General features: G+C 62.9%; 1 protein-coding gene across 2 annotated transcripts in view; it reads left to right on the forward strand.

The window, feature by feature from the left end:
* The window catches only part of RBFOX3 (RNA binding fox-1 homolog 3), a 405567-nt gene extending 393602 nt beyond the window's left edge, over positions 1-11965 (forward strand). The window contains exons 9-15 of one of the 2 annotated variants that reach the window (XM_045814230.2): positions 652-712; positions 3890-3943; positions 4122-4254; positions 4703-4883; positions 5739-5800; positions 7020-7098; positions 10543-11965. In XM_045814230.2, coding sequence (XP_045670186.1) covers positions 652-712; positions 3890-3943; positions 4122-4254; positions 4703-4883; positions 5739-5800; positions 7020-7098; positions 10543-10545 — 573 coding nt within the window. In that variant the 3' untranslated portion in view covers positions 10546-11965. The other variant, XM_045814231.2, reaches the window with a different exon arrangement.
* Positions 11966-13297: the final 1332 nt, after the last annotated feature.

The following is a 13297-nucleotide window of genomic DNA, read 5'->3' on the forward strand; positions in this document are numbered from 1 at the left end:
TTCCCCTGCCTTTCTACTGGTCCTCCAGGGGGAGGGTCTTAGCTGTCTGGAGATAGGAGATAGGTCCTATCTCCAGACAGCTAAGACCCACCCCCGTGGCGCCCGCCTGCCCCCTCTCCCGTCGGCCTTGCTCCCGACGGGACCCTCAGGAGCTCTCTGCTGGCCTCAGGAACAGCGTGCTGCCCCCACGAGAGGGGTGCCCGTGACGAGGAAGGCCTCTGCAGCACAGAATGTCGTGGGGGCCAGTCTGTCAGTGTGCTGAGAGCACTTTGTGGGGAGTCCACCAGCCAGCTTCTCCAGTGGCCTTGGGTTGCCGGAGAGAGACTGGGGCTTGGTTCGTGGGAGCATCGTGTGAAGGGCAAGAACCAGCGGGCCAGACATGGTGCCTGAGCCTAGGGCTGGGAGCAGTGGAGACCAAGGCGCCCTGGAGTGGGGGCCACACAGTGGAGAGGGGAGGCCTGGGAGGAGGGCAGGCCAGGGTGGGGGAGCCAGGCTGGCAGCAGAGACTGTCCTGGGCCTTCCTCCTAGCCCTCCAGCCCCCTCCATGAGGCCGTGCGGGAGCAGTGCAGAGCAGGACCGGGGTGGCCAGAGGTCTGCAAGGAGGCTAACGCTCCCCTCACCCTCAGCTTCTCCCTCCTTCTCTCTGGGCAGGTCAATAATGCCACAGCCCGCGTCATGACCAACAAGAAGACTGCGAACCCCTACACTAACGGTAAGGGGCCCAGGACCGCGGCGAGGCTGCAGGGGCCATCGGCCCGGACACGGGCCCTCGAGGAGCCTCGGCCGCTAGAGACCCATCTCCCTGGGTGCCAAGTGCCCCCTCGTGTCCCAGCTCTGCCGGGTCAGCAGGGGGTGGACTGGCCGAAGCGGGAGGAGGGCTGGGGCCGCCCGCGCCACCCACACAGTTGGCAAGACGCCTGGGCCTTCCCAAGCACGCAGGGCACCCAGAAACCACGTGGACAGGCTTGGGGCACAGTGGGTGTGGCCACTTCCTGGATTATTACTTAGTTTCTAAGCAGTGAGGGAGCGCCGGGGCTGGAGGTTCTCAGTGTTCAGTGCATGTGAAGATGATGAGGCTAGTTCCCTCCCCCGCCTCGGACGCTGGAAGGTTGAGGCCCCAGGGGGAGCCTTGCGGTCCGTAATGCGATTTCCACCAAGTGGTCTCACGTGCACGCGCCGGACCCGAGCAGAAGCAGCCGGTCCTCCTTGAAGACAGAACCATGGAGGCTGAGTGGAGGGGTGGCTCTCGGCCGCTTCGTGTCTTGACTGCACCCGGCAACGCAGATGGGTTTGCATGTAGCCGGCAGCGCTCTGGGGCCTGTTCGAGCTCGTCCCGTGCCGGGGAGTGACAGCCCTGCTCCCAGCGGGATGAGCCTCCCTGCGGGGCGGGCTCGGCCTCTCACCCCCAGCCCTCCTGTAACACATGGACTCAGGTGACAGGCCAGCAACGGGCAGGACGCTGGGGGGGATCTGCCACGTGACCCACCAGCAGGGCCCCCCCCCCGTACGCCCTCCTGGAACAGGCCAGGGGTCTGGCTGAGCCCCATTTAGACTAGATTATGAGGGTTCCCATCCTCCTTTTCTAAGGACTATGAAAGCTCAAATTTTTCCTAAACATCTGGGGGCGCCTGGCTTTGCCAGCATCCCGAGCTTCCGTTGAGTGCTTGGCACGGGAAGGCGAAGTAGACAGACGTGTTTAGAGGGTCCGATGATCACCGGGAGCCAGATGACCACTTCACCCAAGAGCCACACCCCCTGCTCTCTGGGCCGGACCGAGAATGTCAGGAAGCACGGAATTCAGAATGGAGTCCACCCCTGAACCACTGCGTTCCTGCCACAGGACGGGCACGGAACCAGCACTGCTTGCACAACAAGCAACGGACAAGTGCTCACGGCAGCGGTGTCACCGAAGCGTCCTCACCGGCCTGAGCAAGAAGGACAAGGGCCACAGTGGGCCGGCCCCAGGTTCTCTGTGGGTTGGCAGTGAAGCACAGCGTGTGGGCTCTGGAGGCCTGGGAGTGTGGCTTGAACACTCTAGAACACCCCAGAACACTCAGAGATTCGTCAATTGCAGGGGGCAGAAGTGTCCACCGTCAAGCTTGCCAGGTTTGACCAGGTGTTAAGACTATTTACAGAAGAAACAAAGGAGCCACCCAGGTGGGTCTCTGGCTGCCTCTGTCTTCTGGGGTCCCACACAGCAGCAGGTGGAGGCACCAGGAAGCCAGAGTGATGGATAGAGACACCCAGGATTCCAGAATCGGCAGGTGGACATGCCAGGACCACCTCAAGAGAAGTTTCGCCTCCAAGAATGGACCCAGAAAAGCCACTGGGTTGGAGCCCAGGGGAGGTGGGCTGGGGTCATTGGCTCCAGGACTCTGCTTCATCATGGGTTTTCACTAAGGACTCAATTCTTGGGACTGGAGTTCTTTTTAGGAGATGAAACACGTTTTCCCTCCTGATCTGGGATTCAGAGAAGGTTCCAGAGTCTCAGTAACGTTCAGACACAGACACGCCGGTCAGGTGACGGTGGACCGGGGAGGGAAGGTGGCCCACGGTCTCATGGAAAGTGTGGAGAATGGGCCCCCGGGAGGAACAAGGTCGCGGACACTCTGTCCTGAATGCCTCCCGGCCACCCGCCCAGCAGTGGGAATGTTAGGATTTGGGTATGAGACTCACGGGTAGAGTCCGACGACGCTAATGGCCTAGTCTCGCCCTTTGCCACACTCTCCAGAGGTGTCTGGCTAGCTGGCCAGTGGGCTCAGTCCCTCTTGTCCCTCCTCACAAAGTCAAGAGGGATATGGAGCTGGGCCTTGGGGCACACTGCAAACATAGGAGCAGGTACACTGGGGGGCGGGGGTGGGCTCGGTCAAGTATACCTGTGCTGTCTGACCAGCACTTGGAGCCAGAGCCCCCTCAAAGCCAGCTGGTGTCCACCCCCAGCGGCCTCAGACGGAAGCAGGCTTCACTCCCGCACCTGGGTCCCTGGTGGGAGAGGAAGACGGGTCCAGAAGCCGAGGGCCCAGAGCCAGCAGCTGTGAGCCGGCCCACCTGCAGAGAGGGAGAGCTGGCGGGTACAGGTGACAGCGGGGGGGTGGGGAATGGCCAGGAATGTGGGTTTGGTTGGGCTCTGGCTCTGCCACTTGCTGCTCTGGGCTGTGAGGCTGCGGCACCTCCCTGAGCCCCCACTGGCTCATCCGGAGAACGGGAGGGTGTGACACCCGCCTCATCGGCTGGGTTTAGAACGGCATGGCACTCAGCGAGGCGCTCAGGAAATGTTAGTTGTTTATTATTACCTCCAATCCTGAGGCCCTTTCCTCCCCAGGAGGCCGTCCCACTGGCTGCTCTGGGCATGGCCAGGGCAGGACTGGGCAGCGAGGAAAGAGCTCCACCCCAGCACAGAAGCTTTGGGGTTGGAGGTGGCGGGAGGCTGCGGCAGCCTCCGACCCTCCTGGAAGGCAGCCAAGGCTCCCACCAGGGACAGCGCTCCGATGACGGCTCTGTCGAAGCAGGGGCGCTACCGCACCCCTCACCCCGGCTGTGGGCCTGCAGATGTCCGTTCCTAATTCCTGCAGAGACAGCAGACTCCAGGCTGCTGGGCTGGTGCCCGGGGCAGGCTGGGGAGGGCCATAGTTTGGAAAAGAAGCACAAAGACAGCCAGACAGATGGGTCAGGAGTGACTTGGTCCCTGGCGTTTAGGGAGCAGAAGGTCAGACCCAATGAGGCAGCAGCATCCCGAGAGGGGCCGTGGTCTCTACTCACCCTGTCTGCAGAGGGAGGGGGTCTGGCCAGCAGTCTGCAGAGGCCCCGCCTTACGTGGGAGGCCCCCAGGATAGTGTGAGGTGGGGAGAGAATGGGGAAGACGGTGATTGGGGTTTTGCTTCTCTTCCAGGCTGGAAGCTCAATCCCGTGGTAGGTGCAGTCTACGGGCCTGAATTCTATGCAGGTACAGGCTGGAGCGGTCATTCTGGGTGGGAAGGGCCGGGCGGGTGGGAGGCGTGGCCTGCGCGTAGGGGCGTGGTCGTGCAGATGTGGTTGGGCGGGGCCAGGTGTGTCTGCGCCCAGGCGGGGCCTTTGGCCTGCCTTCCCTCTCACCGCCTCTTCTCTGGCCCTTTTTCCTGCAGTGACGGGGTTCCCCTACCCCACCACGGGCACAGCCGTTGCCTACAGGGGCGCGCACCTACGGGGTAGGGGCCGGGCCGTGTATAATACGTTTCGGGCTGCGCCGCCCCCGCCCCCCATCCCAGCTTACGGAGCGTGAGTACCTGGGGAGGCACGGGGAGGGAGGCATGAAGAAAGGCCCAGGGGGTGTGGGGAGGGAGGCCTTGGGCAGCCAGAGGGGCTAGGCAGTCTTTCCAGAACTGCAGGGCGGGGGGCTGTGGGAACCCCCAGACCTTCGCACTGCAGTCGCCCCCATATCTTACCCCAGCCCCACCCTGCTGTGGGGACCAAGGGTCACTGGCATTTGGGGGACATTTAAAAGCCCCAGCATCTTGCTGGATGATACAATGGGATCATGGTTGGCCCTTGAGCTCAGTCCTCCCCGGTCCATTACCCTGGGCCCAGTGCCCTCTGCCCCTGTGGGGGGGACAGCTGCCTGGGCTGGGGTGGGGGAGGGTAAGCAACGTGGGCCGAGGGGCCCCTGGCTTTGCGGGAGAAAGAAGCTGACCAGCGAGGGTGTTACTCTATTGTTATACCGAAACAGGGCCCTGGAGCAAACGCTTGTTAAAATGCCCGTCCCATGGGCAGGGCTGGCACCCTGCCCCCTCCCTCCTCAGCAGACAGCGGAGCCGGCCTACCCCACCTCTCCAGCGTTCCCACCACTCTCTTGTCCGTTTGCTTCCAGGGTCGTGTATCAGGATGGCTTTTATGGTGCTGAGATTTATGTAAGTGCAGCCCCGAGGGGGCGGGGGTAGAGGAGGGTTTGTGGTCCAGGCCTTCAGCTAAGTTCCAGGGTCTTCCCCTCCCGGCCCCCCTCCCCCACCCATCCCTCCCTATCCTTGGGACCCAGGAGGGTGAGAGTGCCCAGGACATTGGGTCCCTGGGGACCTAGGCATAGCTGAGCCTGGGCCGTCCGTGCCCACGTCTTCTCCACTCCACAGGATGCTGGGTGATGGGGGCAGGAGTGACTCTCCTGTATCCCTAACCACATTGGGGTCACTGAGTGAGCCCCCGTGGGCACCCATGTGTAGTACAGAGGCCCGGAGAGAGATCAGGAGGCAGGGGTGTGTGGGGTCCTGTGGTGTTTCTTTCCCTTCATGGGGCTGCCCCTACTGCTTCCTCTAGCCTGGAGCCCCAGCTGACGACCCACCCAAGAACTTGCTTCCATCCTGGGTAGTGGTCCCTTTATGCCAGGGCCAAGATGTGATCTGAGTTTGCCCTTGGCCCTTCCCAGTATCCAGGATGGTACCCAGAGTCACCCATGGGTTCTCGGCACCCACTGGCATCAAAGTCAGGAGCTCACTGGGCTGGTGGCAGGGCTACAGGCGCCGAACGTGTGTTAAAGCCATGGACACAGCCAGACTATCACTGGTGCCCCCTGTGCGTGTCAAGTGTGTGCTCCCTGCCTCCCCTCGAACCACGCCACTGACAGTCTGTGGTCCTCAGACCTCCGTTAGACTAGAGCCAGGTGCCCCCAGGCCCCGCGCCAGCCAGTCCTCACCTGGCCACGGAGAAGGCTGAAAGGCTGTGTCCACCCCACTAAGCCCCTGTGCTGTCTCTCCCTCCCCCTTACCCTGCAGGGGGGCTATGCAGCCTACAGATACGCTCAGCCTGCGGCAGCGGCAGCAGCCTACAGCGACAGGTACGGCTGGGACAGTGGTCGGCTGGGACAGTGGTCGGGTGAAGAGGGGCAGTAGGACTACAGGGCCCCTGAAGGGGTGGGTTCAGACGGGAAGACTTACCCGCGGCTCAGGCCTGGGGGAGCCTCCCCCTGGTAGTGCAGGGTCTGGACAGAGGGGAGCAGGTCCGAGGCCCCTGAGCCAGCGAGCCCCCGATTTCTTTAGTCACTTCCTGCTGGCGTGGCTGGGGAGGCCGCGGCACACACCCCCCCCCAGTTCAGTTCTCCTCTGATTCCCGGCCCTGGAGGTCTGACCCCCTCCCTGAGCACTGGAGGCCCCGAGTGAGCAGGGAAGTTGGGCTCCTCTTCTGCCCCGGGCACACTTCTGACCCCACTCAGGGCTTCCAGGTCCGAGAGCCCTTCACGCTGAGAGAGGCAGCGAGCGTGCCCTGCTCGTGGGGGTCAGACGACACAGGTGGGCAGTGTGGCCCGGCTGCAGGCACACGCAGAGGCTGGGGGTGCTCCGGGCCGTGAGGGCAGGTCCTTGGGGCTCTCCCGGAGGTGGCCTGGCCTGGCACATGGGCACAGAACCCCTGTTTAGGGACGTGTGGGAGTCCCCGTGCCTGGCACGTGGTGGGCTCTTGCCTGCCCACCACCTCTCCCTCCCGCCCAGTGGCACCCGCAGCCCCACACCTTCCAAAGCTTCTGGCGGCATCTCACATGTGGCGGAGGGAGCTTTGGGGGTGCACAGCAGGCCCTTCCGCCCAGCCCTGTCCTCCAAGAAGCTGGCATTTCACACACACCATAGAGTGAGAGGGAGGTCATCAAGGGGACACAGTGCCACTTACTTCGTGGTGACCTCCCTGTGCGCCCCCACATCCTCCCATCCTGCTCTGAGCCTTTCTGAAGCCCCCTGCCCGTGTTCTTCTGGGGGTCAAAGTTTCTGTTTCCTCCAAAGCAGCTCCGTGAGGACTCCTTTCTCCTTCCCTGGGGCCCCTTGTCAGGGTCAGCAGACACTGGGAGAATTGAGAGGGTGGCCAGCTGTGTTCCAGACACTTCCTCCTAGGGGGGCAGAAAGGATGGTGAGGAGGGTGTGCGGGGGCGGGGGGGGGCTGGAGGTGGGACCGCACTGGAGGACGCTCATGAGACGTCTGGGAGGAGGCAGGAGACCCGTTGCAGCCCCTCACCTGCCCCCATCGCCGCCCCCCACACACCCCCTCCGTCCCTGTGCTCATCCCCCCAGTTACGGCAGAGTCTACGCAGCCGCTGAGCCCTACCACCACACCATCGGCCCCGCGGCGACCTACAGCATCGGAACCATGGTAAGGAGGCGGGGGCGGCCTGGCCCTGCGCGCCAGCTGTGACAAGGAGGGCCTGGCGCCGCGGCCGGGATGGGGTGGGCAGGCCCTGAGGAGAATGGCCCAGACCTCTGACCAGTGCCCGGAAGGACCAAGGCCTAGATGGGAGTTTGGGGGAGGACTTGCCCGTTGGTGCCCTCGGGGGCTTGGAGGAAGGCAGGTCCTCCCAGACGGGCAGCTGCCCAGTAAGGACGTCTGGCCCTCTGGGGAGCACCTTGGGACGCCTGCTTTGTCCAGTTTTCCGAGGCTCCAGAGGCCAGCAGGGCCTCCGCACTGCTCGTGGGGGTGTGTCTGCTGCAGTCCTTCTGTGTTCTGTCGCCCCCTCACTGCCCTTTTCCTCACATCAAGGAGAGGGATGAGGGCTGCCCACGGCTTCCCCCCCAGACCCTTCCGCGGCACTGCGGCCAGCTCTCCCCACCCCCGCGCACCCCTGGTAGGCCCGAGGCAGCCAGAGGCGTGTGGGCTGGTGTGTCTGTGTGTGTGTGTATGTGTGTGTGTGTGTGGCCAGCTGTGGACACATGCAGCCCAGCTCACTCTGTACCCGGAAATCTGCTTCCGGGGGACACCTGTCTCCTGTGCCCACGCACCCCTAGCCCCAGGGGCTGTTAGTGTCAGTTTTTAGTTAGCTTGGCGTCCAGCATCAAAGATGAACACATTTTTCCGGGGGAGGGTAAGGAGGGAGGAGGTCCAGAGCCAACAGGGACTCGTTCCTTCTCCCTTGGTTTGATTACTCCCTCCCAATTTTTGTGTTGTCTTTTTTGATTTTTAACAAGTTTCCGGCCTCCCAAGCAGCCTGCAGTGATGGCCGGCAGCCCCAGAGAACGGGGTCCTGGGGGCCGCCCCCCCTTCCCAGATGGGGGCCCCAGAAGTAGTTTGGAGGCCCCTTGGCTCCAGGGTCAGCTTGGCCCTCTGTGTGGCTTCTGGCTAGAAGTTTTCATTCATTCACAGAGGGGCCCCTCTTATGTTCTCATTTTTATTTGTAAGATTTTCTATTTTTTCCCCCAAGTTTTTTCTGTGGCACTTGCCACCTTTTTCCTTTATCTGTTGACAATGGTTGGTGGGGAGGAGTTTCCTTTGGAGACCTCCCTGGTCCAGGGCAGCCCAGGGACACGGGAGCAAGAGCGCCAAAGACCTGCCCTCCTCGGCAGGACGGAGGGCCCAGAAGAGGACCTGGGGGAGGAGCAGGGACCCCAGGGACCCCTAAAGCTCCGATCGTGGAGCCAAGGCCTGGGGAACCCTGGCAGGAGGCCCCTCTACCCTCCTGAGTCCTGCCCCACCCCCAGGCAGGCAGCCCCGCTGGGGCGCTGGGACCTCCCCGCCCCCATTAAGGAGAAAGGGGCCAGGGAAGGGCCAGGCCTGAGCCAAGAGAGTGGCCAAGAGACATCTCCTACCTTATTGTCCAGGAGCTCTGTGGCTCATGATCCCAGCAGCCCCCTGGCCCCCATCGTCCCCCACCAGGGAAGGGACTAGGCCCAGGGTCCCCCTGCTACCATGAGAACCGGCACCGGCTCTCCCCAAGGCAAACCTTAATAAGGGGGGCAAAAAACGGGATTTAGCGATTTCTTTTTGTTTTTCCTTATTTTTTTTTCTCTTTTTGCTTTTTCCCCCCCGACCGAAAGGCGGTACTGATTGGCTGTTTGTCATCTTTGATGTTGCAGGCTAGCCTGTGCCGAGGAGGGTACAGCCGCTTCACCCCCTACTAGCAAGAGGGCCCAGCCCCTAGCAGCATTCACACTGACTGCCCAGTACACACCAAACCCAGCAGTCCAAAACCAGGCACAGCCACCAGGAGGACAGTGCGCCCCCCCCAGTCAGCGGCACGCGACGCCAAAGCCCATAGGGTTTACCTCCAGCCAGCTGGTCTCCCTGCCCCTCACGATGGCGTGTGTGTCTTTGACCCTGGTTACCCCTGTATGTCTGAAACCTTGCTCCCTATTTTGACTTTGTTGACGTTGTGCCCCCAAGCCATTTCAGGTACGGTATGCACACAGCGGGAGGGGCTAGCCTGGGCACAAGACCCCTCCCCGAGAACTAGCAATAGAGCCCGCCAGGGCAACCCACTTCCCATCCCCTGGGGCTGCGGAGCCACAGAAGAGACCCCACAGCCACTGTCCCTTCCCTGGGGTTCAGGGAGTGAGGAGGAGCTCCAGTCCACCCGACATGGGGTTTCCAGCCAAGACAGTGCTCCCTTCCCACCTTCCCCTAGCCGATCGCAGGGGTAGCCACGTCTGCCCACCTCACCCCCATCCAGCTGGAACCAATATTTCTGGTTCGCATTTCTTGGGGACGTTTCCTGCCAAAGCAGTCACAAGCACACGGTGCAGGCGGAGACCGCCACGGCCACGCCGGCCTCGGGCCTCCTTACTTAGCCTCTGTTGTAAGACATGAAAATGTAGGAAGAAATACCCCGCACACCCCCGCCCCAAGCCGAGGGCCCTCGGCCCGCGCGTGCTCCTTCCAGCAGCGGGCTCTCCCTTCCAGCCATGCTCCGAGGATGGCGCCTCAGTACCGCCTGACATGGGGTCCCGGCCGGCCCGGCGCCCTTCCCCTTCCCCTTCCATCAGGGTACATTTCAGAAGGGACTACAGGTGAGGCATGGGGGGAGGCCCATCGCCGGCCTTCTCGGCAAGACAGCCCTTAATGCCAGCCTCCCGTCCAGACAGGCTTGGTGCTTAGTTTGGCGGCCAGGCAGCCACCTGATGCCCAGGGCTGTACTGGGCCCTAGGGCAGGGGGCACACGCTGGCCGGGGCCTGCAGGGAATGCTTAGACAGCCCAGGTAGCCTCATGGGGGAGGCTGCCCGGGTCAGGACAGCACCCTGCCTCCGTTCCAGGTGTCTCAGGCCAGGGAAGCAACAGGTCCCCTAGCACGCCAGAGATGTGCTTTGGGCACACGGGTTGTTGGCTGCTGGACCGCGCGTATCGTGGCCCAGCTGCCGGGCTCCTCACTTCCCACTGCCCGGAGCACCGCCTGCTTGCTGCCTCGTTCCAGGCCCCTCGTGGCCCGTGCCGTGCCGTCTATCCACCATGCTCTCTGTCTTCGTCCGCCCAGAGCCAGCCAGGCCCCTGCCCGCCCCGCTCAGCTCTAGGGGAGCCCACAGGCTGTGCGAGCCAGCCCGCTTCACTGGGGTTTCTGCTCCTGCCCCCCCTCCCCACCACCGGTCCCCCCTCTCTGCCCTGGAGAAGGTCTGTTTTCAGTTCAGCTCACACAGGACCATGGGTTCCCAGAAGCTGGGCCTGGGGCACAGGCTGGGGGGAGGCGCTAGGAATTCAGGGCCCGGGGGCCCGGCACCCTCCCGCCCCGCCCCTCCCGGCACCCTGTGCCCACGCCGGGCTTTCTCCGTCCTCACAGCACGCCTGGCAGTTGCTTCTGTGAAACTGCAAGTCCTGCCTTTCTGTTTCTGTTGTAGTGAAAGCTTCCACCGTTTCCTTCTTGGACCATGAAGGGCAAAAACAAAAACAAAAAAACAAAAAAAACAAAAAAAAAATCACAAAACAAAAAACAAAACAAAAAAAAGATGTTAAGATCCAAGCAACAAAAAACCAACCAAACCAAGAAGCATCCAGCACGTCCAAGTCGCGCGTGGCGCCGCACAGCGCAGCGAGGGAGCAGTCGGCAGGGCGCCGAGCCCAGGAGAGCGCCCGGGCCTCGCCCGGCCCGGCCCGTGCTGGCGGGAAGCACCCCTCCCAAGGTCGGCGGGGAGCGCAGGAGGGAAGGGGCCTCTTCTCTACCAAGTCTTCCTTTCCAGCGCCCCACTCCCAGGGCACGCGGGGCCCCGCGGAGGAACAGGCCCAGGCGTGAGCGGGGGAGAGCCGCCAGCAGGACTCGACCTTTGTTGCCCACTATGCCAGTGGAGGGGACCGCTGGGCTGAGATGGGCGTGCTGGGGGGGCGCTGTTCATTCCCGGGCTCTCTGGCTTCAGCCTGTGCCCGTCACCCTCGTGTCCGGCTGTCTGGGCCCCGCTCCCCTCGTGCCGTCAACACCGTGTGCTACAAACCTGGTGAGGGAGTCTGCAGGCCACCGGAGCCTGTGCAACCAGCCGCCCTGGGGTCTGACCCCAACGCCAAGGGCTGACGCGGTTCTAGAACGATGGGGCACCCAGGCCCCCCTCGCTCCACATGAGGGGGCTCCCGGGCAGCCTGACCAGGATCACCCCTAGAACCTAAGAGCGAGCGTCGGGAGGGTGGAGGCCTTGGGGCTGAGGACCAGCTCCGACACCGACTGGCCTGTTTCCTGTTCCCTTTCTGGAGGTGGGCCTGGGCAGTGGGAGGGGAGGCCGAGCCCTCCCCACCACCGTCCTGCAGGGGAGCAGAGGGCTGACGGCCAGTCCTGAGCAAGAAGAGCGAGGAATGGGGAAAGGCCTGGAGCGGCGCCCGGGTCAGGTCCTGGGGCGGCGGGAGAGCAGAGGTAGGCAGCAGGGAGAAGCCCCCCGGCCAGGCAGGGAGAACTGGAGTAGGGGAAGCAGCAAAAAATAACAGACCTAGGCTCCCAACATGGCTCCACTGTCTCATGAAACTTAAAAAGTAAAAAAAAAAACAAAAAAACACCCCTCACTTTATATATGCAGCATCGGCTCCTGAAGCTCCTGAAATGAGCCCCTTTTCTATTCCTGTTGTACAGAGCCCCACCCGCCCGGCCTGTCCAGAGCCCCCGGCTGCTCCAGACCCTTTTCTCGCGGCAGCTCCACCCCCGGCCCTGCCCTCCCGGCCCCCCTAGGACTGCAGCCAGGCCCCAGGCTTCCTTTCTTACCATTCTGTATGCTTCCAAGGTGTGACCATTCAAATCCACAGTATTATTATTAAGATTATTAATAAAGATTTCTTTCTTCAAACCAGGACGACTCTTTATGATTTGGCAGCCCCCCGGGCCCGAGGGTGGAGGGGGGCGGGACAGCAAGCGCCTGCCAGTGCCAGCCCAGGACCAGCAGCCTGTCCCTGGATACCGCCTGCCTTCTGCCGGATGCCCAGCGGGGAGTCCGAAGACCCTTCTGGGCCAGAGACTGTGGAGTCCCAATCCTCCAGACTCCTTGACCCAGAACAGACCCAGAACAAGCAGGAGGCAGGGCTCGCGCGTTCCCCCAGCCGCCTCCGCGGCCCCGCGCCGCACTGTCGCTTGTGAAGTTGGGTGGTAGCTTCCGGGGTAGACAAGCACCCAGGCCCCTTCCCAGCCGAGCTGCGGCTACTGCACAGACGCCCGGCCGGGCCTCACGTCGTCGTGCTGCCCAGCACTGGCCTGCTCGGTGCAGGCAGGCGAGGGGACAGGGCTGGGGACGTCCTGGAGAGGAGGGCCCTCAGATCCCAGCCACACCATGGGCACTGCCACTGTGATGTGAGGTTCCTCGTGCGAGTGGGGGGCTGCTTCAAGATAAGCCCTCGGGCGCGGGTCCCCATGCCCAGAAGGCTGCGGCGGAGGGCAGCCGCCATCCCCACCAGCCCCCGGAAGAGGGAGCGGAACTGGGAAGGAAAGCAGAAGTCAGACCAAGAGCTTCAAAGCCCTGGGCTTGGCGGGGCTGGGCCAGGGCCACGATCCAACAGCAAGGCAGCCCGTCCACGACGCAGCTCACCAACTTCAACTCCTCGTGTTTCACGTCAGATCCTTTATTTCAGAGCGAGTACACCCACCAGAGGGGTGCGGGCCTAAATGCCAGCATCCTCATTTTCCTGCCCACAAGCCTCTTCTCTCCGTGGGATGGGGACGGTGCTCTCGGGGAGCCGGGAGTGGGAGCCCCCGCCGCACGCACCCTCTGCTAACCCCTCACCTCTCATCGCCTGCTCACTGAGGAAGAAACCGCCACTATACATTTTCCCTCCTGCTCTGCATCAACTGTTTGGGGGCACTGACCCTTAAGGCCAACAGTCTTCGAGAACGGAGAGCAGCCAGCGGTACAGCTGTGCTGCCCACTTCCGGGCACCCAGCCCCGCCCAACTCCCACACAGGGAGCAAGGCCAACCCCCCACCCCCGGCACAAAACAGGAGGCTCAAAGCAAACCAATGGCCCAAACCAAGAACACGATGATGGGAGCAGCTCCAAGCGGAAGCGGCTCAGGTCCCCCCCCACCCTGTCCAGGCTCACAGGGACAGGCAGGGGAGCTGGGTGACCTGAGCTTCCCAGCTGGTCAGCAGAGCATCTCCCGTCCTGCGCGAACTATCTCCCCCTCTGCTGG

The sequence above is a fragment of the Ursus americanus genome, chromosome 23 (assembly GCF_024610735.1).
Source record: "Ursus americanus isolate L20-20 chromosome 23, mUrsAme1.1.p, whole genome shotgun sequence".
Taxonomy (NCBI): Eukaryota; Metazoa; Chordata; class Mammalia; order Carnivora; family Ursidae; genus Ursus; species Ursus americanus.